The sequence below is a fragment of the Zonotrichia albicollis genome, chromosome 2 (genome assembly GCF_047830755.1).
Source record: "Zonotrichia albicollis isolate bZonAlb1 chromosome 2, bZonAlb1.hap1, whole genome shotgun sequence".
Classification (NCBI taxonomy): domain Eukaryota; kingdom Metazoa; phylum Chordata; class Aves; order Passeriformes; family Passerellidae; genus Zonotrichia; species Zonotrichia albicollis.
In genome coordinates this window covers 28599848-28625390 of record NC_133820.1, presented here as the reverse complement: position 1 = coordinate 28625390, position 25543 = coordinate 28599848, and the positions used below count along the sequence as shown (strand labels likewise).

Genomic DNA, 25543 nt, shown 5'->3' with positions numbered 1-25543 from the left:
GAGTACACGCCACTTTAGAACCCCTAAATCTTGCTTACAGAAAGCAAAATGAAATTTTTACTGTGATTTTAGCAAAAACAGCGGTATCTCAGCAGCTTCAGGAAACGCGTTTACTTCAAACAGGTAAAGAAAACTGCAGGTGGTCTGGGAAGACACTTGTAAAAGATGAAGGAAATAGCGTTAGGGAAGAAATCATTTTGCTGGGGAGTGGCACACGAATTACTCTGCCCAGCCTTATCCACAGGAGCCGCCGCCTCCAGCCGGGATTTGTGGGCGCTGCACCCCAGAGGCGCCGCACGGCGGGAGCGCTCGGGCCGAGCAGGGAGAGGCCTCAGACTTACGTAGGTGTTACAGGCGGCCGCTCCGAGCGGAGCCCGGCAGCGCAGAGCAGGAGAGCCCGCCTCGGGAAGCCCAGCCCGGCGGGCGGGGGCGCCACCTGCCCGGGGCGGGGGCACAGCTCCTGCAGGCACCGCGCCTCCGAGCGCAGCCCGGCAACACGCGAGGGCCCGGGGACAGCGACAGCCCCGCTGGGCACAGCCCGGCCGGGACCGCCCCGCTGGGGCCTCCCCGGCGCCTCGGGTGCCTCAGGAGCCGAGAGCCCCGCGCCGCCCGCGCCGCCCCTCCCCTGGCGGCCCCGCCTCCCGGCGGAAGTGGCGCACGCGGAAGCCGCGCTCAGCGCCGCCCGGGTTCCGCAGCAGCGCCGGGTCGGCCGAGCGCCGCCGCCGCCCCTGAGCCATGTTGCGCGGCCTGGGCAGCTGGCTGGGGCTGGAGCGGGCGGGCGAGGAGCAGCTGCTGCCCGCCGGCAAGAGGAGCGGCCCCACCGAGCAGGAGCGTGAGGAGGAGGAGGCAGGGCCGGCCGAGCAGGAGCAGGAGCAGGGCGAGCTGCAGGGGGACTCGGAGGCGCTGCTCAGCCAGGCCAAGGGATTCGGCAGTGAGTGTGTCGGGAATGCCGGCTTTCAAATAAGAGCTAAGGAAACAAGACTGCAAAGGGCCTTTCGATTATCGCCTCCTTCAGAGCGTTTCTTAAATATCTGTTGTGTTGGCACTGTGGGAGGAGGTCTGTGTGTAGAGAGAATAGATATGTCTACGTAATGTACTACGTGGATTGCACTGTGGCCATTTGTGGTTTTTTCATAGGAAAATAATGGGGTTTGATGATTTTGTTGAACGTGTCTGCAGTCTTAGAATCACAGAATGGTTTGGGTTAGAAAGGACCTTGAAAATAATCGCATTCCAACCCCCCTGCCATGGGCGCCTTTTGCTAGACCAGGCTTAAAGCCCCATCCAGCCTGGCCTTGAACGCTGCCGGGGACGGGGAAAGCTGTAACTTGCGAGAAGTAAAATCCCTACTTTACTGTAGTGAGTTCTTGGATAAAATTAATCCACAGTATAGACTTATACTCATTACTAAGGGTTTTTTTAAGGAATGGGTTTTGGGATTTTTAAAATTGATGCTCTGAAATTGTGGATCAATATCATCTGATAGGTTAATCTGAGCTGGTTCTTTACTGTCCATTGTCTTGGGCAGCCAGAGCTGCAGCAGTTCAGTCTGTGTAGTTTGGTCAAATACCTGTCTTGTTGTGGTAAATTGACACTAACCTGCTGCTGACTCTGCTTGTTCTAATCTGCAGATCCCTCTGATTGTTCAGGAAGGATAAAGTTTCTTGGGAAGAATAAGAATTGAGATCTATATAAAGATCCAAATATAAGATCTATATAAAGATCCATCTAAAATATAGATCTAACTGTAAGATCTATATAAAGATCCATCCCATAACTTGCTCTGTAAATGAAAATTTGGTTTAGTGGTCAATGGGCCCATTGTTTGTGACACCAGAATAGATTGTGGTGGAAAGGCTTTCTTGCCGTTTTATCACATAATCCTAGAAATCTGTGCATGGCCAACAACCTGGGTAGCTGTGTAAAAAGAATGTCCTGGCAGATAAAGAATTTTACTGGTAAAACTGAAGCCTTATAGACATTTTTTTTGCTCATTAATTATCATGTCATTACAGAAATTATGGGCATTTTGCCAATGTGAACTAATAATAGAAGTATTGCTGGATACATATTCTTAATACAGGTGTACACTTGTAAGATGGAAGATGCGTTTCTTAGTCATTTGGAAGTGTTATTTTCACCACTCTTCCTATTTCTCTAAGGCTAAGTACCACCCCTTCTGCAATTTTATAGGTACCTTAGTTCAAAAGAATATTTGCCCTTAATGGAAGTAAAAAATATTTTGCTCTTCAGCACGGGTTCACTTTGTGCCATAGTGCCAGAATGTCACCAGACAGCAAATGCCTCTGCACATTTTGCACCTAAAACAATTGCATAGAGGTTCCAGGGACACATGAAACAGCCAATAAAAGCTGGTAAGGAGTTAGCAGTCCAGAAGGTTCCTGCTTCCTCTACTCTCATAAGGGGAATAATGTATGTGGCTATGTCTAAAATGTAGAACTTTACCTTTTCTTATACCTGAATCATGTGATGGGTTATAAAGCCTGATAATAGGTATAAAAGATGTTAGTAAGTACTTGAAGGATGTTTGGTTACCACCATTCTGTGACTTGTAAGCAAAAGTTAAATATAAAAATTTGTCTTAAGGCTTGGCTAGACCTCTGCATATTTTGGTATTGATTTGCTGATATCATTACAAGAGAACATTTTATCCACCACAAAGCATAGTCAGCTTTCCAAGAGGTGGCATCAGTGTTCCAAAGTAACTCATTCTACCAGTGGCTAACAACCATGTGTTAAAGGAACTTTTCTTAACTTTTTTTTTTTTATTATAAGATTATTTTTTACATTTCTAGTCCATAGAGAAACTGGATTTTTTGAGAGTTCTTGAGAAGGAGGGTGGTCTTTTCTTTGAAACAGAGGACCTGGGTTTTGGTGGAGTTTGTTTGTTTTGGGGATTTTTTTTGTTAGTTGTTAGATTTTTTTTTTTGACAACCTCCTGTATAGAAATCAAAGGTGATTTTCTGGAATAACTGAAATATGTGACTCCTATTGAGTTGACTACCAAGCAGCACCCCCAGATCTCTTTCTGCGGGGCTGCTCTCCAGACACTCCTCTCCCAATTTATATTCATTCCACATAAAGAATCCAGCATGTATTCCAGAAATTTATTGTGAAATTTCATGCCATTGATGTTTGGAGTTCCTATCTAGATCCCTCTGCAAGTATTTTATTTGCTGTGGCACTGACACAATGTATGCACTACAACTGAGGTACTGCAGTTGCAATGCAGCCATTTGGCTATAATTAAGTGCTTGTGACATCATGCTAGCTGAGAAACAGCACCAATGGCTTAAAATCACTTGTCTCTAAGCTGGTTTCTGAAGGTTTATGATATAGATCTTGCTTCTTGCAAGTTTGTTCTCCCTAATTAAAATAGAATAGTACAATGCAGACAGCCATGCTATGTGTATGTTGTTCTTTCCCTGTCACCTCTGTTCACTTCAGCACTGCTAATACAAAGAATGTGAGTCTTTGAGAATAGTCTTCATTGCTGTTCTGGCACTGAATATTTTCAGAAAATATGGCTCAGGGTGATCAGGGCCACAGTGCTTTTCTCTTCCTAGAGGAAGACAATGCAAAATAAATAAGAGCAAACATCAACAACAAGCTTCTATGCTAAGACTTTTAAAGGTGTTACCTGCCTGAATTTTTTCATGGATTTGCTGCCTTAGTGTATAAGAATTTATTGAGCATGTTGATTTTCTTAAAACATAATTCTATGTTTTAACTCTGTGACTAAGTTACTTTATGGCTTAATGCCTCCAAAATACTTATATGAAAGCAGGAAAGACATGTTGCTTCAGAAAACTCATTGGAAAGGAGTATTTCAAGGACCTTAGCAGTGTTTGATTTAGTAAACAAGGTTTGTGTATAATTTGTAAATATTGATTTACAGAAAGTTGTGATTATCATAATCATTAAAGAATATAAACCAGAAAAGGATAAATAGAATTTTAGTTTTTTGTAGGCCAGAAGCTGGGTTAAGTTATTTTGAAAGAAACTTTTAAGTAAGTATCCAAACATCTAAAGAGAAGATAAAATAAATGTAGGAAGAGAAGTGGATGTAAAGAAATCTATTCTCAGGTCTTTGGTTTTTTGTCTCTGAAAGGTTACCTCTTCAATTTTGCCTCTGCTGCTACAAAAAAGATATCTGAGTCTGTTGCTGAAACAGCCCAGACAATAAAGAAGTCTGTGGAAGAAGGAAAAATTGACAGTATCATCGATAAGGTAATTTATTTCTAGACACATGATCTGAAATATCTGTTTGCTTACCATTGTTACAACATGTGACCTATCTGGCATTTGATAACATTTCCTTAAACTGTCTTTAGATATTATGTCTTTCAAGAGATACACTGCATCTCTTGTCATGAAGAATGATGTGACTGAAATGTTTATACACGGTAGAGTTTCCAAAAAATGGTCACCCTGTTTTTCTCAATGCTGCAGCCGTGTTTGTTCACTTCCCTTAGGATGTTGACAGACTGGAGAAAGACCAGAAGAAAATATGAAAAATGCTGATAGGTGGAAGGGCTGGAAGAATTTGAGACAGGCATTTGGAGAATGTCTGTCCCAAGATGTCTGGACTGGTTTCTTTTTGCCCCACAGCATATTTAGTTGGAAAAAGCAGTGAGGTAGCTTGCACCTTAAAGGCAGAAGTCAAAATTAGCCTGGCATTGTATATATTGTATCCTAGCACCTGGGTTATACAGGTACAGCTCCATAAGAACCAGTGAGCTATGGAAACACTTTGTTACTGTCCTGTTCTTCTCCCCACCCTGACCCTGCCCTCTTCTTGCCCTCTCTGTTCCTGTCAGCTCCTGTTGCTTAACTTGTGCCATCAAGTGTTCTTCCAGTGCTTCAAGCCACAAACCTGGCAGAAGGAAAAGAAAAAAAGAAAAAGGCAGCAATAAATGCCATGAAGTGTTCTGTGTTTGCTATTGAGAGTATCTGGGAAGGGAAGGGAAAGGGAACTGGTCAAAACCATCCCAGCAGTAGTGGGACTGTGCATCCAGGAGTGTCTGACACAGCAAACCCCTTTTCCTGCTCCTGTCTCTCAGACAGCCCTTCTGGGGAACTACAGCATTGCCTGTTTATTGTTTAATACAACAGAATCCTATTTCTTGATATAATTAGTTTTCGTTGTCTTCCATCTAATCAATTTCTATTGTGATCGCATTTTACATTTTGTCTTCAGATTTCATAGACACTTGTCTATACAATTATAGCAGAGATCTGTTTCCTTCTACAGTAATATCAGAGTCTAATGTAATATTGATCTACATCAAAGTGGAAAAGTCAATTAACAAGGTTATTTGTTAATTTAATACACTAATAATAATGCTCCTGAGAAACTGTAGCCAACTACCTACAGTATATTTTATGCCAAAAATACCATTTTCTTTTTTCTGAATTGGAGGAGTAGAGGAGTATAAATTCCCTGTTTCGATTAATCAGTATTACATACAGGAAAAACAGGATTATACCTGCATCATCATAAAGCTTTCTTCTTATACCATATAAATTATTTTATTCCATAAGTAGAAAAAAAAATTAACATAATTAACATAATTTTAAACCAGAAGGAACCACAATAATCTGTTTGTATAACTGACACTTCTCTCACTGATAGTAATCTTAAACTGAAATACTGGGTCACTGAAGAAAAAAAGAAGTACGGAATTTATCAGGCTTTAGCTTGAAGACTTCTGTGCATTTTGGCAACTTGTTAATCCATAGACCTCACAACATAAAAGTTGTATTTTTGTGAGGGGTTTAAGTATTCATTTCTAGCTTAATCTTTTTTGTTTCTGCTTTCAACCACAGAACATTTGCATGCTTAGCTCTAGATTATGGCATACCAAATTCTGAGACCATTCTCCATTTTTTAAATTCTAATTTCAATATAGAATATTTCTAAACATGATTTTTTTAAAATGAAAAATTGTCAACAACATAAGTGGAGAAGCTATTTTATTTCAGCTAAGCAGGTGTTCTGAAATGCAACTTTACAATTTTGAAAGTCCAGTTTCTTGCTGTGGATGTATTTCTTAGGCAACTCTTGAAACTTCTGTAAGGCCAAGAGTATCTCTACATGTTAGTGCTTTAAAAACACGTTTAAATAAGTCTAAACAGTCTGTGTTGGCTCTGTTTTAGACAAGACAGTGCGTGGATATGCCAATGTTCAAATTATCAGCTAAGATTTTACTTATTTTTTTCCTTGTTCCCTGAAATTGATAAAACTATAAATATAATCTTGAAAGCATACACAATAGTTTTAAATGCAAAATCAAAAGTTTAAAGAAGACTGATTTTTAATTTTCTTTTAATTGTGCTTCCCTAATTTTTGTTTTAGACAATTATTGGAGATTTTCAGAAGGAACAGAAGAAATTTGTCCAAGAGCAGCAAACCAAAAAATCAGGTAATGTATGCTTTTTTGGATGATGTCTAACATCACATAAGTGAAACCTTGCTGAATGCTGGATAATTGAGCTGTATCTAAATCTAATCTATCAAAACACTATTTCATTAAATACATTAGGACAGAGGTTAATGCTTGTGATGGAATAGGAAGATTGTATTTTTAAGTGAGGTTAGTGTTACATTATGTAGTTGGCTTAGATTTGCTTTTTAACCAAATTCTGCTTTGTGAAATAAACTCAAAGATCACCATGCTAGCAAAGTTTTCTCACATTGTGTTTAATCATTGACTTTTATTTTTTTTTATGTTACCTGAATGCAATAATTTCTGACAGTTTGAGTATGTAGTGTCTCTGTTAATCTTTAAAATGAGCTGGTTTTAATGGATTGTGATAAAATTTTTCATGGTGTTTTTAGTTAGTATGTTAGTTCAGTTTCTTCTTGCAAGATTGTTTATGGGATTGTGTTGTCTGTATTTCTGTCTTTTTGCCTGTTAGTAAACTTGGGATTCTCTTAATCTATTTCTAAAAGCTTCATGAAAATAGGTAGCTAGATTGGCCAAAGGAGGAGTGACAGATGGCCTGACTGAAAGAAGGATCAGCATCTGGTGTGGATCCATGTGGGTGAAAGATCTTGCTGATATCAGCTGCACAGGCAAATAAGTGCTGTTAAGTTTTGTTAGTTTAAGGGCATAACAGTTATTTATCAGCTACAGATGCATCAAATTGTCTCTGTAGGCTGAATTTGCATTGGTAGTGAAGAGATTGATAAATATCTATACATCTACAGTAGTTTATTTTCCTCTCTGTACAGCCCAAAGAACTATTTTGAAAGTATTGGCAATAACAATAAAGACCAGCTGAACTGGAGTAGACGTACTCAGTGTATAACAGGTTGTAATTCATAACAAATTTATAACATTTTTCTCCATTGTTAAAGAATTGGTGTCTTCTGGGTGTAAGTGACTTTGCAAACTTAATTTAGACAAAGTTTACACATTTTGGAAATACTTTTTGTTGTCACTTTAACCAGTTATGCAGCACTACTTCAGTAGCTAAACTAAGAGGCACCAAATTCTGACTGGTGCATGCTACAAAGAAATCCCCACAGATTTATTTTTACAGTTACAGAGATCAGCAACTATTTAGTTGTTGTTTTGTTTGTTTGGGGTTTTTTTACTTCTGATAAGCAAAGATCTATTCCTAGGGTTTCTCTCTTACACTAGGAACTTAGGAAAAAGACACAATGACTTGGCCAGTGAGAGTAACTGTGACACAATGATGTAATTCTGCTTACTTTTGTGACACTGTTACCTTATATAAGGTCTGTTATTTGGAGTGGGTTTTTTTCAAGTAATATACATGAATTGTCTTTGTCCTTTCAATACTAGAAGCAGCAGTGCCTCCCTGGGTAGACAGCAATGAAGAAGAGACAATTCAACAACAAATACTGGCTTTATCAGCAGTAAGTATTTAATTTCCTGTAAGATTTGCAGTTTTCTCGTGGAGAAATTTAAACTACTGGGTTTTTTAAGTAAGTTTATTAAATGATGTGTTTTCAAGATACTTTTAATATGTCTGTCACCACACGAACCATGTGCAAGAGTAAATAGCTCTATCATTTTCAACTTGACCCAAGCAGATTCTCAATATAGGTTTTATTTTTATAAAGGCTTTACAGATTGCTTTGCTGCTCTTGTGTGTGAAATATGATGTCCTTTTTCTGATATCATTTAATGGCTATAAATATGTTCTTCAAAGGATAAACGGAATTTTCTGCGGGATCCCCCAGCAGGTGTGCAGTTTCATTTTGACTTTGATCAAATGTACCCTGTTGCACTGGTCATGTTACAAGAAGATGAGCTTCTCAATAGGATGAGGTTTGACCTTGTTCCCAAACAGTAAGTAATTTCTTCTGGTAAGTCTACCATCATGCTTTTAATGTCTGTAAATACTCAGAAGTTACTATTTGTTCCTTTCACTTCCTTCACACACACTTCCAATGTGTACATATATTTTTATGCTGGTGTCTAAGACATGCAGTATTGCACGTGCGTTGCAGTTTAGCAGTTTGAGATAAGAAAAAAAGTGTATCTGTGAGACAGAACTAGTAAGGACCTGTTGACTTAAGTATGGGAGAGGTCCTCAGTATTGCCATGTCCAGTGTGCTAAATTTTGTGATTTTTTTGTCTTCAAAGAAAGGTAAAGGCAGCAATCAAAATGTTCAGATCTGTTGGTGTAACTGACATCCCAGATAGGTGATTACAGATAGTCAGACACTGCCCCTAGAGAAATGGTAATAGAATGTGTCACAAAAAAGCAGCAATGCAAGCAAGAAAAACTGGATTTGGATAGGATATGGGAAAAGCTCTGTGTTGCAGAGCTTTATTCTGGAGATGTTATTCCTTGTCCAGTCCCATACTCTGTTCCAAACACTTATTTCTCAACTCCTCTTTCTATTTAAGGGAGAGTTCCCAACATTAGTCTCCTTGTCTAAGGATGAAAACGGAAAGAAAATCTTTCCTTGTGACATTTTCTGTCTCAAATCTTCTCCTTTTTTAACCTCAGCAGTTCCTCATTCTGTTTACCTTCTTCTGTCAGTTCTGAAGATCTGCCCATATTCTCTGATGCTGTCTTCAGCCTTTGGTCATGCTAGCCTTGCCTATTCTACAACATTGCTTAATATTTGTTTTGCCTGTTCTTAGTCTCAGTCACTGTTTGCCTGAATAGGTGTGAAGGTAACTTCATTCTTTCTCAGCTTACACGAGTTCCTCCCCACAGCTCTTGCCATTTCTGCCTTCTGTTGTCTGTGGGTTAAAATTGGATCTTGTCTTTCTTGCTGGAGGAATTTCAGAGGGAAATGTTACCTGAGGTAGGGGATAGTCTGCCACTTACCACAGCTAGTCATTCCCAAGATTTCCAGATGTTTCTGGTTACTGTAGGTTCTGTGGATGTGCTGAAAGATGTGCACGTAGTGAAGTAGTACTGCTGCAATCTGGGATTGGCTTCTGCCACCATAGATGTTCCAGTTCCACCTGATGTCTAGGGAAGTTGTAGACAAATATAGTTTGACAATAATAGAGGGTTTGGCTCGGAGGGGAAGAGAACGGGGTTGTTTGGCTTGTTGGGTTTGTTTACATAATTTGTCAGGAGAGATGGAACAGCATAATATTTTTTCATGCCATATATTACTGCATATTGTTAAGCTTTTTCTAGAGTTATAACATTACTATTGTACATTCAAGTCAATTGAAAATGTCTTGTGAGAGATCAGGAACTTCTAAATGATGGACTTCCTAAAATGTGTTAATGTCACAAATTTCTTTTTTACGATTTTTCTTAAATATCAGCTATGTCTATTCCTTCTCGCTACATATATAATTTTATTTCACTGCTAGATGGTAAAAGGAACCATATTCCAAATGTAATAATCAAAATCTGTTTGTTCTCTCTAGTGTAAAGGAAGAGGTGTTCTGGAGAAATTATTTCTACAGGGTGTCCCTAATTAAACAGTCTGCACAACTCACAGCGCTTGCAGCTCAACAGCAAGCAGCAGGAAAGGAGGAGAGCAAAGGCAGAGAAGAGGACAATGAGCTGAAAGGTATGGGAAACATTTGTTTTAGCACAGTTCATTAACTCAGTGTAATGCTGTTGTCTAAAATCAGAAAGAGAGAATTTTTCATTCAGTAAGAGAGAAGAAACATTTTTCAAACAGTATTAAAATTGATAACATAAAGAGCAATCTTTTAATGAAAGCTTTCAGTTGCACATATAATACCTATATGCATGTGCAGCATCAAATTTTCGCAGTTTTTATAAGTTTAATTAATTATAATGTTTAGCAAGTACGTCCAATAGGAGAACACTTGCCCTGTAACCCCCCCTTGGATCTGCCCCATTGGAGCCCCTCCAAGGATTCTTAGCCCTATATGGTGTTAATCTACAAAGTATCTTATTATTTCGGCCCAGGTGCCAAAATCCTGCAAAGCAGGACGTGCTTGTTAGAAACTCTTTTTCTTGACCAAACAGAATTTCAGGAATGTGGCATAATATGTGAGAAAGGGTAATTAGTGTTCCAAAGTGTGAGAAAGTGCTAGAAACTATACAGCTGTTTATTAAAAATGTGCAGAGCTACAAATTTATTTTAAAAAACTGAAAATCTTTAGGCATCAACAAATGTTCACTGTATACATCAGGTTGCTATCACTTTTTTTATCCTGGATTGCCTATTAAATGAAGGCTTCTCTCACCATACTTGGTGTCTTTGTGTAGAGAAGGCTCCTGGTGCTTTTAAGCTGTTTTCCAGTTTCAGCCAACTTTGTTAGATGAGCGGAAGTCTCAAGAGGAGAAGTGTTGTACTTGGCTTATGACAGCTCATCACCATTAGTGGCCTTAGGTGTGATTTTTTTACCTGTCAGAAAGAAGTAGGAGATACCTTTGGTTCACTTGACCAGACAACAGGCACTAGCCAACCCAGCTAGCTGGCGTATGGATTGCTCTTGGCTTTTGCTCATCCCTCATGCCAAACAGAAGTTACTGAGTGAGTGATACAGGGGTAGAACTGCTGTGGTGCTGGAGTGCAGGGTGTGCAAAGGCCCATAATGTATTGTGGAAACAGAAAAAAAGGGGGCCAGGAGGCTCCCTGGGATTCAACCTTGAGATTAAAAAGCTGCTTCAACAAAGCTGTCTTCAGTTACATTGATCAGTTTCTACAGGTGATTCTTACTGACCCTCTTACAAACCACTGCACCTCTTTGCATGTGAATAGATTCTGCAAGCAGGAATATCTATGGCTTAAAGAGTATAAAGCAGTTAATTATTGCAGAAACACAAAAGATAACCAGTAGCTCGTTAAATCTTAGCCTAACCTAGGTACACTCACTACCCCAGTAAGGCACCTGAAGGATCTTGGCAGGCTGGGTAGGCATTGAGCAGAAGGGCAAAGCCTTTTCTGCACCTTGGAATGGTTCTCATATCCCCAATATCAAGGAATTGTCATCCATGAAGTCCAGTAATATTTATGTCCTGTTGACACTGCTGGCCTGACTTTCAGTCAGGTGATTGCTGCCAAATTAACTTCTGTTTCCTCCTCTTATTATATAATATCTTTAATATATAGATATTTTTCTGCTTGAGTCACCTTTCTTTTTCTTTTTACAGACTTTTTCACAGTTTTTTTTGTACAGCTTAAGTGATCTTGTGCACAGTCTAAACTGAGGTTACTCAGGCCTTAGCTGCCCATCCAAGGAGCAGAACTTTGGGGTGAAGGGGAGGCTACGGATGGAATTACAAAGCTGGGCTTCCATGCTGCCCATGTGCCTTTGTTGTCAGTTTGTCTCATGCTTCTCATAGATTTTGTTTGGAGTGTGCCTGTGTCAGCCTAGGCAGGGTCCCCATGTAGAGTGGAAAAAGGAGTTTTCTCTGAGTAGATTCTGCAGTAGCCTGTCCTGTCAGCATTGTCATCCAAGCAATGCTGACAGAACAGGCAACTCCAGACTATACTGTAGACCAAGAGGCACCAATTCCCACTGCTTTTATTCAGGACAGTTGTTTACTGTCCCAAAACTATGGCTGTTATGACTGAAGTGTCTCAACTTGGCAGGAGAGACTGCATCTGATCCTATTGAACAACAGAAATGTTATGTTTGAGTCACCAAAACCCTTGGAAAGTACCATTCAGTCAAATTGAAAGTTGCTGGATTCTAGTAAAATTCCCGTTGTGACTAAAGCAAAACATATCTCCATTTAAAAAAAACCAAAAAGCTCCATTGTCTTTTGGCCTGTTGCAGCTCTTCTACAGTTCAAACCATCAGTATGGGATATGCAGATAGATTTCCTAATGACTGCATGTTCTGTAATGGCAAAGATACATGTACCAGACTGTAGTAAATGCATGTTTTGTTTGACTCAGAAATTGCAGATTTGGCAAGCTGTGAATCATACATGATATTTTTGGTTTAACCTTTTGAAAGTTGGATTCCCTAATTGGAGGCTAAAGCTGGAAGTAATTGCCTGTTGGTAGTTCTTCATAATGTTCAGGGTTTCTTCTTAAAGCTGAGTGTCTATAAAATAGAATTGTTAGCCTTCCATTTCTGTGTCTCCTCCTTAGCTGCTATTTTCAGAAAGTTAAATAAGCATGGTTGATGGGAAAGGAAAATGGAAGAAATTCCACATTCTAGTGTAAAGACCATATAAGACCTATAACAAAATGCCAAATTCTAGCCCTTCTATAGGTATTAGCAGCTCTGTAGCTAGGGAGTAAGTCACCTTGGGATGAGAGCACACTGCAATGGAGGAGATGATGGCAGGCCTGTAGTCCAGAATGGTGCTAATGGTACATCAGTCACACCTGATGGGGACATGGCCCAGGGCAGAGCAGCTGTGTCCCACCTGCACCAGAGCAGCAGGTGGGGTGTGAGGCCCCTCTCTTGAGCAGCAAACAGTTACTGCCATGTCCTACAGCTTCCCCTGGCAGGGAATGCTGGAGCCTCTTTGGGTGCAGTGAGACTCTCTGGAGACAGGAAAGAGGAAGAAAGAGAGAAGATGGGACAGAGCAGTGGGCATTGAGTAGATGAGCTATAAAAGCAGGGACAGCTACCAATTAGGGAATGATTTTAATTAAAACTGACCTTAATTTTAAAAATTAAACACAAAGAATGAGAAATTGCTGAGTTAGCAGGAAGGATCCAGCTGGGCACCCTGTAGAAAGCAGAGCTGCAAGCTCAGAGCTGCCTTGCATGTTTAAGCAAAGAGAACTGCTAAGCAAGCACTTGACCACTACCACAGCCTCCCCTGAATGTTAACTGTTCTTGCAGCCACCTGGCTCTTCATTGTAACTCCTGTCCCCTGAGAGAGAAAAAGCTGGGGCATTCCTTTACCTGCCAGGGAAAAGATCTAACCTTGCTTGTAAACAGTCATTGTCTTCCTAGCACCGTGCTCTAAATACAGAATACACACCAGGTTTTCTTAGGAAATTGAGACCAGCTTCTAGGGTTTGTTTCTCAGTGACTTCCTTTGCCTGTGTGAAAGTAAGGCTGCAGAGCACTGTTCCCATGTGCCCTTAGGGGTGTGCATAGTACATGGGCAGTCTGGTCTGCCCAAGAGATGACTGGCACCCATGTCAGCAGTAGAACCCAGCCAGGGGAGTTTGAAAACTTCTGTGATAGACACTGACTGGACTTCATGAGTTTAAAACTTAAACTTATAAGTTTATGCACTTGTAACTTTAAAGATCCTGGGGTGTCCTTTTGAGGGTTGGAGGGATCCTGTCTATTAAGTTTGGAGCCATAATAGGAAATGGCTTGCTAAATTTGTCTTGATTAACAATAGAAAATTGGTTTGCTTTGTGTTTGAGAATGGTTCACCTGTGGCTAAATTCAGCCTTTAACCACAAGGATTCCTTAAAATACAGTATTTCCTTGTATACTCAACAACTATGCAAATTAAATTAGATTTTTAAATATTTAAATGTTATCTACCTTTTTTTCCCTTGATAGAAACAGTACGGCCAAAAACACCGCCTGTTACGATAAAGCCTCAAATAAAATCACAAGAGGTAAAAATGCTGTTTTATTTTATCTGGGACTTAGTACATGAGGCTGTTCCTTAATAAGCAATTATCATCTTTTTGAGTAAGTTCTGCTATGAAACCATAATAATATAGTATCTGACAGCCCTAATCTGCTGCTGCTTTGCTGTGATAATAATTTTCAGCATATAATCTTGAAACTCATTTTTAGTAGCAGAAACAGTAGTTTATCTGAAGAATATTTCCCTGCACATTATGTGATTTTACTGTCAAGAGTGAAATTTCCAAAATGTTTGGGAGTAGAATGTTAGCATTGTATTGAGACATGAGCAGTACCTTGATAAAAATATATTTGTGTGCCATGTTCTGTCCAACTCTTCAAGCAGTAGTCAGGCTGAAGTGTAAGGAATCTAAATGATGCATTGCAATAGTAACACTGTTCTATTTCACTTTTGCTTGGTACTGCAAAAGCCTTTACCTTAGACACAAAATGACCTTTGTTTATTTCTGGATTGTAAAATTGGTGCCAGAGAACACTCTTGGCAGAAGCAGAGCTGTGCATTCACTTGCCAATAATATGCAGCAGGCAAAGATGTCCAAAGAACTGTCCCCTCTTAATCTTAGTTTGATGTTACTGAATTGTGGTCACATTTTTAATGTTTAAGTCCTGTTCTAAACCACTCTGAGGTTTATTATTGTTTCTGAAGATTACAAACTCAGAATTAAAGTTGTTAAGACAACACAAAAAGCCTAGAATGTAAACGAAATAATTTTCAGTACAGCTATCTAACACTTTTGTTTGTACAAAAATACTTGTAAGGAAAATTAGCCAGTAAAGAAAAATAGTTGTGACAGTAATGTGCTTGGCTTTTGCCAACTCTAGTTAAAAGCAGTCACATAAGTGGAAGTACGTATTGGTGACTATTTTACTCTGTCTGGATAAGTTTGTACTGAAGTGTCTTGTTGCAGGATGAGGAAGAGATTTCCACAAGTCCAGGTGTATCAGAATTTGTGAGTGATGCTTTTGATACCTGTAACCTGAATCAAGAAGATCTAAGAAAAGAAATGGAACAACTAGTGCTAGACAAAAAGAAAGAGACTTCAGTAGTAGAAGGTAAAGCTACTATTACCTCTGTTTCTTGCATAGAGCAATTCTAAGACAGGTTGATTTAAAAGAAAAAAAATGCTGTAATTCAATTTAGAAAAGTAGATCTGTGAACATTTTTTCAAAAGTGTACGAAACAACCTTCAATGAGATATTGCAGAAATTAATGATCATTTTTGCCATGATCAAACCACATCTTACATAGAATATTAACTGTGAGGGCTTTAAATCCAAAGAACTTAACAGTTTGAGGTCACTCTTTGATGAAAGTGAGTGTGGGGTATTTTTTCTTTTTATCTCCTCCTTTGTCTTTCATAGGTTCTTCTGCATGTGAACTGTTTTCTTTAACTGACATCCTTGTAGGTAAAGTACAGTATTTGAAAGTCAGGCTCTGTTTTCTTCTTTTGGCACCAGCTAAAAAGGCAACTTTTGCACCAGACTATGAGTTTGAAGATTCAGGCTTCTCCCTATAAAGGTTTATAGGCATTTGGAACACTTAAAATTTAACAAATAGTTTGCGAATAATTATAAGAATTAAGTGAAGCTTATTAATTAAAATAATTCAGAAGAACTAGTATCAGTGTAAAGAGCATAAAAACAGCCTGTGAAGATGTGACTCTGGCCATAGATAATTTACTTCGACAACACTTATATATGCAGATGCTGATTACAAAATTTGAAGAATTTTTTTAGAATGTGCTTTGGATTTTCTTGCATCTAGTTCTTTGATTAAGGTGTTTTAATAGGTCATTAATGTGTTACTTGTTCAGAGCAATCTCAGCTGGCCTGAGCTGATTTGGACTCTGGAATTGCGTACCAGGCTGAAGCACCAGCCAGCGTGTAACACGTGAACGCCCTCTCCTCCCCCACACTCCTGCCTGTGATAGGCAGAGCTAATTAAAACAGAGATTAACAACACAGGAATGCCTTCTGACTAATTTTTTGCCCTGAAGTATGAAATATGATTACCTTTAACCCTGATTAAATGAGCTTGCCTAGCCTAGTGAGAAAAGTGTTTAAAATGTTAGTGAGGAGAGTACCTTTTTTGTTGTAAACCAGCCACGGTATTTGATCTTGATTTCTTTTTTCCATAACAGTATATCCACACTTTTACCAACTTTATTTTTTTTTGTGGGAATTTAAAATTGTAAAGGGAGATTCAGTTGAAAGCAGAGTGAAAGATTGTAGAAAATGATCTTGCAAAGGGACACTCATAGTGACTTAGCTGTGTATTTGCTGTTCATATCTTTATTATAGTATGCATATAGGCATTATATTGTGTATTAATTAATTAAAATATTTAATTTAATTTTTAAAAAAGGAACTTCAGAAATTTCACCTTCCTATTTGTGATCAATAAGAAGGTGAAATTTCTGAAGTTCCTTTTGTTTCTAAGGAGAATAGTCCATAAAGTTTAGAGGATATAAGACAGATTCAGTGCAAATATATCTAGTTTTATGTAAATAAGCAACATACAATATTATCTGTCAAATTCTTACACATCTTTTTTTCTCTTTTAGAAGAAACTGCTGATTGGGAAAAGGAATTACAACAAGAGCTTCAAGAGTATGAGGTGGTGACAGAATCAGAAAAGCATGATGAAAACTGGGATAAAGAAATAGAAGAAATGCTGCAAGAAGAAAATTAAACGTTTTCACAAAATCACTATAACCCAAAGCTCTTTTGGAGGACTGACATGGATTTCTGCTTTCATATTTTGCTTACAAAAATATCTTCAGAAGACATAAAAGAATCTAAAGTCATTATAATTCCATATGGGAATACAACCAGTATGTCTGTTCTTTATATGAGCAGTTTCTGAACTTCTATATTCTTCAAAAGAAAAAAAAAAGAGGAGGCAGATACTGCAGGTTATAATTAAAAGTGATAACATTAATACATGAAGCAGTGGTTCAGTTTGAGGCATTTTTAGATGATCAAGAAGCTCTTCGAAGAGATTTCTAAATCTAAGAATTGCATTTTTTTTTTGTCCACAGCCTTCTGTTTAGGATGTAAAAATGAATGTTGTAAGTAACTTAGTCCTTGACAACAATTCTCTCTTGATATTTGCACTCTGATTCCTGTATAATCTGTAAATGTGTACTATTTTTAAGGTACTTATAGTTGGTAGATTTCACATGTATTTAACTTCCTTAATGTATGTAGCCAAAGAAATTATAGAAAACCCTACTGAATAACCTTCAAGGATTTGGTAAAACACACTAATGCAGAATCCAAAAGAAGCTGATTATTTATCAGTCAGGCAGCAAACACTTAAGCATTTAAATTAGTAGAGTTAGTAACTGCTTGAATTAAATTTGGGTTTGTTAATCATATTGAGATACTGCCTTTCCCCACAGAGACAAATGTTTTAATGCATTCTTTCTGCAGAAGGTTGTTATGTTTCCATTTAATTTTACTGTCTTAGCTGAGAGCAAATTAAATGCTTCTCTTTAATTTTAAGTGCTGAAACATTTATGTGAAAACTTTCACTGGTTTGGATATCTTCATTAAATATTGTAAATATGTATAAGATTGGCTCATTTCTTTGGAGGGAGGGCAGTGAGGAACGAATTATGCTTCAGACACAAATTTTAAAAATACACTTTTTCACAGTGCTTAAGACATAGAATTTAAATTTTAAAATAGGGGTTTTTTCTCTAAAAGGTTTTTGATTCTTCATAGGCATCTGGATGTTTCCTGTGGTTATACCATTACGTCAGTGTCTTTATATATAGATAAATTAAAATTTTATGTTCAGTTTGTCATCTATTTCATAAACTCCTGTGACAAAACATTAATGACATTCCAAATACAAAGGAAAATGGGTAAAATTAAGTAGGTTGGAGCCATTAAGCACAATTGAATTATAGGCATGTTACATACAGTAAGCTCTGTCTTAATGACATAATTCTGCAGAAAACTTTTGTAAAGAGACTGAAGAGATTATAGCTGTAATTACTCAGTCAATATTCATCCCGTGGGAAATGAAAAGAGCTAAGTAGTTTCCACTGCTGTTACTGTAAGAAAGGAATATTTTAAATTGTCTCCATTGGCAACTTGGACAGAAAGTTCTCCTCTATTTCTCATTATGGAAAAGGAATTGTTTTAAACCTGCATACATTTGGCTTCTCAAATTAGTTCATTGCCATATACTTTCTCAACTTCAAACCATTTTAAGCACAATTTGTATTTTTCTAGATTTTTTTCACTTAGTTTACAGACGTGAGGTAAGTCACAGTAAATAAGATGCACTAAAGGAGCTTTTATATCTGGGATTAATTAAAGATGACAAAAGTTAAATTTCTTATACTTATAAAAAGTATTCACAGCTCAGTGGTTACTCCTGACAAATACAACTGCTGTAGATTTAAGCTGGAGATATTAGGAGCTATCTACTGTACAGTTTGACATGGCACCTTCTAAAAAGATGGGTAGTTCTATTCTGATAGGGGCAAATATTCCCTGGATGACTGAGAGCTCCAGAATCACTGCTCCAAAAATCTGCTTTCTTAAAAACAAACCTGATCATTCCTAATGTTTTCAGATGTATGATGGCCTTATTTGCATGGGGCTTGCACATCAAGTCTCATCTTTCTTTTCATGTTAGCATAACTTGTATAGTGGTCATAGATATTAAATTCCATTTCTCATAGAAGATGGTTTCTTCATATAAAACGCTCATTTTTCCCTTTTGTGTGAAAAGCAATTATATCTATAAAATAAAATAAACCAGCCCACTGCTTAAATTTGCATTTAAAAAAGACAATAATGTAGCAAGACTGAATCTGACTTGAGCTCTGATATTTAAAGTCTCTTATCAAAAGTCATATTAATATTTTCAAATCTGGGTATCTGGTTTTAAACTGGAAAACTGAAGTAAATTCTCCATAATCCTGCAGTTTTCAGGCCTGGCCTATGACTTTCATTTAGGTAGGTGCTACAAGTGCCTATCTGTTCTTATTGTGCATGGGAAAGGGGAAAGTTTCTGCATTCCACTTGCCACAGTGGAGGAGCACAGGCAGACCTTTTCATGTTCGTGGTGAATTTTGCATGCCTTTGTACCCAGATGTGTCATATTAGTATATTACATAAGCAAGTGTGTGTAATCTTTTCTTATAAAAGATCACAAAATCAGAAGCACTGGGATGGCACAGATGCTAACATCCAGCAAAAGAGTGCTACAAAATGAAACCAAAAATGAATGTAAATAACATCATCCTGTGGATACAGTGTGATAGAAGGTGCAGTTGTTCAAAACATTGAGAAGAAGCTCTCTTGGAAGATAAACTCGCAGATTTTTTTAGTTAACTTTTGGGAAACAGGGCAAAGATCACCCAGGAATTATGTAGGTCTCTTAGAATAGCTCTGAGATACCAGCATTTCCACTTATTCTGTGTACTGAACAATCATCTTCAACTAGTAGTTTATAATTCCAGTTGCTATTAGTTAATACCTGTATGGAATTTTAAAAATTTAATAATCTGTCCTGGAAGAAGAGGAAAGGTTGTCAAATCTGGAAATAAGAAAAGTGTAGTGAAAAGTTCCTCTATGTTTTTATTTGATCACTTACAGATGATCTGTTATCAAAGTTAATCAAAGCTTTCAGTTTCCTGAATTGTTCTAGTAAACCTCTAGTTTTTTTATTTTTTGTCTCAGTATTTTTTTCCTTGCTGTTTGGTGGTCTTGGTGGTTGGTGGGGTGATTTATGTCATACTGAAGTGCAGGATGTCAATTTGAACCTCGTGCATTTAAATAACCCTATGTGCAGGAATGTGTTGCTGGACTGTGAGATGCATCCTTGAACTGTTGGCCACTCACATATTATTGACTTTTACCTTGCAATATCTATTGATAGAAAGGAGCAAAGTGTGTCTGGTTACTTCTCTGGGCAGTGCTAAGCTGTAGCAGCTGCATCAGGCCCTCAGTCCCAGGACTGTGTCAGGAATGTGGTTGTACCATTGATGCCTTTTTCTCTGGTCCTAAAAATATGAGCCAGACACAGTTAGGGTGATAAAAAGGGGTACCTTTACATAAGGATCCTCAGGTGCACAGCTGGTTTGGTGGAAAACCCTGAAGATGCATGCCCTGTGTGACATGTGTACGATTTTTATAGATTTTGTAAATTGGCATACCTGACAAGAGCCCTGCAATTAGCAACTGACCTGGTGAAGTAATCCCCCCAGTTCTAGTACCTTCTAAATTCTCCCCACCTTCAGTGGGGACCCGGCCCTGTTTACAAAAATATGTCTCAAAAAGCTGTTTTCAACCTTGTTTCTAAGGACAACCAAGACAGCATAGGGATCCAGGAACTTGTTTTGTTTTCCTGCCTAGGAAAATGCTGAAGCTAAGCTACAATAAGAAGCTACAAATATATGTGTAAAGAATACAGACAATATATAAAAGAAAAAAAGGTAAAAACCAAAACCATTCACCACCCTGATAATGGTCTGGGTTTCAATTCAGCAGAAGTCAACAGGATGTATTCTCTGGCCTGACATTATGTCTCAGTAAGAGCTGAGTGATAGATCTGTAACAGCAGTACAGTAGCCTAGCCTTAAATAACATTACCCATTAGTAGATTTTTCTTCCAAAATACTAATTTCCAATGCTTTTCTCCTTTGTTTTAAATATGTGGATTGTTTGCGTGTGTTAGATCATTATTCTAATTTTTTTTTAACAAAATGGCAAGTCATTTGATTTCTTGCTATATTTTTTGTATATATTACAATTAATGATGGAGAAAACAAAAATTTCTACAAAAATATCAGAAGACATGTGTGGCTCTGTTTTATTCTCAGTACAGCCCAGCATTTCTTATTGATAGATCAAGACCATGAATACATATAAAAGCAAACCCACATGTATTATAGTGTCTAAATATATTAAAGAAATTATCATGTACTTTTCAGCTGTTACTTTGAACTAGATACCATTGAAAGACAAAGTACAACCAAAATAATTAGCATTAGTCACACTGTTATTTGTAATGAGATGACTCTGTAGAAATTAAGAATGAAATCACTTGCTTTGTTTCCTAAAAGATTGGTTTTCATTATAACAGGTTGGGACATTTTCCTTTGCTAATTCAGGAATTCATGAATCTATAACAAACCTTTCCAGATAAACTTGGGAGGTATAATTACCCCAAAACTACATAGGCATATAGGTTATTGTGTCTCGGTGTGATTCTGGCAAAGGAGGGAAAGACAAGAAAAACGCCTCTAGTTAAGGGCTGTATATAAAATTAGAAGAATAAATATTTGATGCTCTCTTTGATATATGATGGTCTAAAGAAAACTGTGCTTAGTGGTTTGTTTTTTTTTAACTTGTCTGCCTGCATAAAACCTTAATTCTGCAGTTGCTTTTATTTATTTCTTCTCATGGCTATGGTTTCCATACAGAAATGTGAAGGTTGAAAAGCCAGATAAAACTGCTGCTTTTCTGCATTTCCTCTCCTTCCCAATTAAATTTGTTTACCTCACAGTCAAATCATGGCCAGAGAATGGTTGATACACCCAGCTTCTTGTCCCACTTACTTCAAAAATGTTTTAATGCTGGCCTTATGCCCTTTGATGCCAGCAATTTAAACATCAAACAGTTTTGGTTGTGCTGTATCATCACCACCTTTCATCCTGTATCATGTGTTACAAGATTTTCAAGCCCATCATGTGTTGGGTGGATGAAAGGTCCTGCTGCAAGGATGTTATTGGGGTGGAGAGGATGTGGAAACAACAATCTCATGGTGGGATGTAGTGTCAAAAAGTTAGTGGGCATGTTCATGAAAAAGCAGGAACCATTGCCTAAGCAGGCAAAAGTACTGGTGCAAAAGATCTTTCAGGTGGAAGAATGTTGTTATCCAACCCACTCTGGGTTTCTCTGGCTGTGGATGTACTTGGTAGTCAGCTGACATGTCTGAGCACATGTTGAAAACAGAATGGTTATAAGCAATTACAAAGACCACTAATAATGTTTGCCCTGAGTCAGCTAGCAAACTCTCCATCCCAGCCACTGTTCCCACTGGAGCTGGCAGGCACCCCAGCTTTGGAGGCCAGGTGCCAAGGGCTACAGGAGGGAGTGGTCTGCATCCCCTTGGGCTGGGGAAGCAAGAAAGAAGAAAATCTCCTGCATGTTTAAGGCACAAGTGCAAGAGCAGCTTCTGGCTGGGGTGTCAGCCCCCAGCCTGGCTGCTGTAAGCCAGGAGAGGTGCAGTTTCAGAGTGAGCAGTGCCAGGCTCACCCAAACCCCACACCAACCTCCTGCCTCCTCCCTGGGGCCACAGCTCCCCTTCCTGTCCTGATGGCTGACATCCCAATTCTATTGCCAAGTATGTTTGCACAAACATGCAACTGGCTATTGTTCTTATTCGTAGAAAAATGCCGCTCTTTTTTAGAACTAATTCATTACTTCCCTGGTATTGTGGAGTAAGAATTTAGTGATGTGTGAAGGGGACAAATCTTTTTGATTTTGAATTTACCTGAAAAATGTGTGACATAGAAGGACTTGACTTTGCCTTCTTTCTATGTCCCACAAATTAACTTTCTTGAGTCAAGTGAGAAGTTTCAAACTTCACTCTTTTCAAATTTTAATGGGGGCAGTTTTCCATATACCAAATAGTGTGCAGCAGCTTTCTTCAAAACTCACCTTTGGAGGTCATTCTCTGGATGTGAGGTGTGACAAGCAACAAGCACATACAAGAAAGCACCACCCAGCTGACACATCCTGGTTTTATTTTGTGTATTCTCTTCATCTCATTCCACATGTACCTCAACTTCTTATTATCTGTAGCTATATATATTCAGCCAGTACATGTTTGTAGTGTTGTCCACAATGGACCCCAGGCAACTTCCCTAGCCACCACTAAATTTTAGGATCCTGTAAAGGCTGGTGATTCAGGTTGGGTTTTTTATTTGTTTGTATTTTTTTCTATTTCCCTCCTGCCTTCATTTTAAGTTTTGATTAGTTATTCTGTGAAAAGTAAAGTTGGAAGAATTACAGCTCCTACTCAGTGTCATGGAGGGAAATGTTCCAAGAAAAATTCTGATAGTCCTTACCTTCTCCAAAATTTCAATAGAAGGAATTAGCATAATCATCATGAGGAAAGGACAAAATTAAAGTTTCCTGACTGCATTGCATGTTGTAACAATGCTGTAAGGAAAGAAATACTATCTTTATTTCACAGTTTCTCAGTTGTCTTTGGTTAAAGATTGGAACGTCTTGTCCTAGTTGCCACCTTGCTGATGTGTTTAAACATAATGGAGGAACTAATTTTTCTCCCAGTTGCCTGGGAGTGCCTCTGCAGTGAGGGCAGTGAAGCACCCAGGAGATGTGTCAACCTGGCTGGAAAGTGGAGAGGGTTCATGAAGTCAGACTACCCTTAAGCAGGGTGATAACCACATAACTTGGCTGTAGTTCATAAAAACAGACTACTCCAAAAATTTGTAAAAAGTTGATGACTAAAGATTTTTACCAATGGATATCTAGTTATATCCCTAAATAATAATTTAAAACAACTAATCTTCCTAGAATTTCAGCTTCTTGCCTGTCAAAAAACTTGAGACCACTGCACCTTCTTGGCAGCAGCCAGCTGGGTGGAACAGCTGCTCCTGGTGCGTAGGATTGCACGAACAACCCCCAGCAAGGTCATTTACAGGGCACAGCTGAAAATATGTTCTCAGTACCTGTATTTACTTGCAGGAATGGAATATAAATTTCCCATCCTGTTGACATGCACTTTATTGGTAAGTGGGGAAGAGGGAAAGCATGTTCACATGAGCACAAGAAGAGACACAGGGAGAGAATGTTAAAGGTAATTTAAAATACTAAAAGTAATTATTTTCATTCAATTTCTCATTGTTATTCTCCAGAGGACAGCAGCACTGCAGGCAAACAGTGGACCAGAGATCTGAGTCCTGATGGTACTTCTCACACTACACCTGCATCAGCTATCCTCAAAAAACCCTGAACTTCTAAAAAACTGACTTACTAGGAAGAGTACCTTTCTTTACAAAATAATTATAATTGATCTGTGTCACTTTATCAGCAGAAAGAAAACCTCAGACATGCAGTTCATGTGCGAAAAGCATTACTGCTGGAAATATATTTTTCAACATCTGATAATTTTTGAAGAAAACTTTTTTCTCTTTGACAGATCAGCCTTGTGCCTTCTTCTACTGCACAATATATGCTAACTTCCCTGGCACCCAAATTCACCCAAAATAGGGCTCACAATTAATTTTCTTACAGACAGCAACAGCTCTGTGGTTCTTTATTCCATTCTGTCCAAGTAGCTTATATTTGCAATTAATCTTCCTTCCATTCAAAAAGTGTCTGAGAGGGGGACAGTGCAAAAGTAATTTATGTTTTGTAAATTTTTTGTACACATATAAAAAATAATATTTAGAATAAATTAAAAGTAATCTTAAGGCCCTATTTAAGTATTTCATGAGCTATCCTCAAACAGAGCACGTTTGATGACTGGACCTCTTGCCACTCTCAAATGGAAGGGAAAACACTAAAACAACAAAATTCTGCAGGGGAAGAGGAGTGGGCTGTCTTCCTTTCTCCAAGAATTTTTCCCAGTATTATGCATGTTTGTAAAAGAACAAGTGTTTTGGGGTAACAAAAGTTCCATCTAAAGATCAGGATGGTACAAAAAATGTAAAATTATTTTTCATCTTAAAATTAATAGTTGAATACTTTAGTAAATTTAGATTTAAGATGTAAGGACAAGGTATTTTAAGCAGTTACTGCCCCCCTGAAGAACTTTATTCAACACCAACACTTGACCTATTCTCTGAAGTATTAAGTGCTTAGGGAGGTTTAGAGTGATATTTTTATTCAGTAACTCCAAAGTTCCCGTCATATATGAGTGGGTAAGCTTATTTTCCCGGAAAGCAGAAACATATGTAATGTATTTCTACGATGTTTGTTTCTACGAAGTTATCCCCCTGCAGCTCCGACACCCGAGCACCACGTGTGCACATGGCACGGACGGTGGCTCACGGGAGCGCAGGAGTGCTTTGGCAGCTTCATTCTCCGCTCCTGTGCCGAATCCCTGTTTCCCCAGACGGGACCCTTCATCCCGGTGTCCCCGAGCAGGAGGAGCCGGGGCCGGGCGATGGCTCCCAGGGCAGCCCCAGGGGCAGCGCTGCCGACAGCCCCGGCCTCGGCTGCCCCGCGCTGCCACTCCCGGCACAACTTCCTTGCGCAACTCGCTCTCCCCGCTCGCACGCCCCAGTTTTCCTGCAGAATAAGCAGCCGACTGTCACTGAGTATCTCCAGTGAGCCTCCCTGGCTGGACATATTCCAGAGCCGCAGTGCTCTGAGATGCCCCGCTCGGGCAGGTTGGACCAGGTGCCCCGCTGTGCTCCCGTCCAACCTGACGCACTCTTTGATTCTGCTGATCCTGGCCGCCCCGCCCGCTGCCCCGTCACGGACACGCCGCTGAGTTGGCCCCGACTTCA

The 25543-nt window shown here is 38.9% G+C and overlaps 2 protein-coding genes across 3 annotated transcripts in view; one reads left to right on the top strand and one right to left on the bottom strand.

The window, feature by feature from the left end:
- The window catches only part of CTPS2 (CTP synthase 2), a 70054-nt gene extending 69436 nt beyond the window's left edge, over positions 1–618 (bottom strand). The window contains exon 1 of the mRNA XM_074534669.1: positions 342–618. The gene's annotated coding sequence lies outside the window, so the exon portion shown is untranslated. The remainder of the gene's footprint in view (positions 1–341) is intronic.
- A 30-nt stretch (positions 619–648) lies between these two features.
- SYAP1 (synapse associated protein 1) lies at positions 649–20754 on the top strand. Of its 2 annotated transcripts, XM_014265198.3 has the most exons (9): positions 651–931; positions 4133–4251; positions 6380–6446; positions 7836–7909; positions 8206–8345; positions 9900–10045; positions 13941–13999; positions 14942–15086; positions 16598–20754. In XM_014265198.3, the coding sequence occupies exons 1-9, from the start codon at positions 736–738 to the stop codon at positions 16723–16725; spliced, it is 1074 nt and encodes a 357-aa protein (XP_014120673.2). In that variant the 5' UTR covers positions 651–735; the 3' UTR covers positions 16726–20754. The 2 variants fall into 2 exon arrangements, with proteins under 2 accessions (XP_074390771.1, XP_014120673.2); XM_074534670.1 differs by lacking the exons at positions 13941–13999; positions 14942–15086 and having other exon boundaries at positions 649–931.
- The last annotated feature ends 4789 nt before the right edge of the window (positions 20755–25543 follow it).

Excerpts from the sequence above, each read along its gene's own strand:
- SYAP1 (XM_014265198.3), top strand. The coding sequence starts at position 736 with ATGTTGCGCGGCCTGGGCAGCTGGCTGGGGCTGGAGCGGGCGGGCGAG. Across the intron at positions 4,252-6,379 it reads TTGACAGTATCATCGATAAG|ACAATTATTGGAGATTTTCA; the intron begins GTAATTTATTTC and ends TTTTTGTTTTAG. Across the intron at positions 15,087-16,597 it reads AGAGACTTCAGTAGTAGAAG|AAGAAACTGCTGATTGGGAA; the intron begins GTAAAGCTACTA and ends TTTCTCTTTTAG.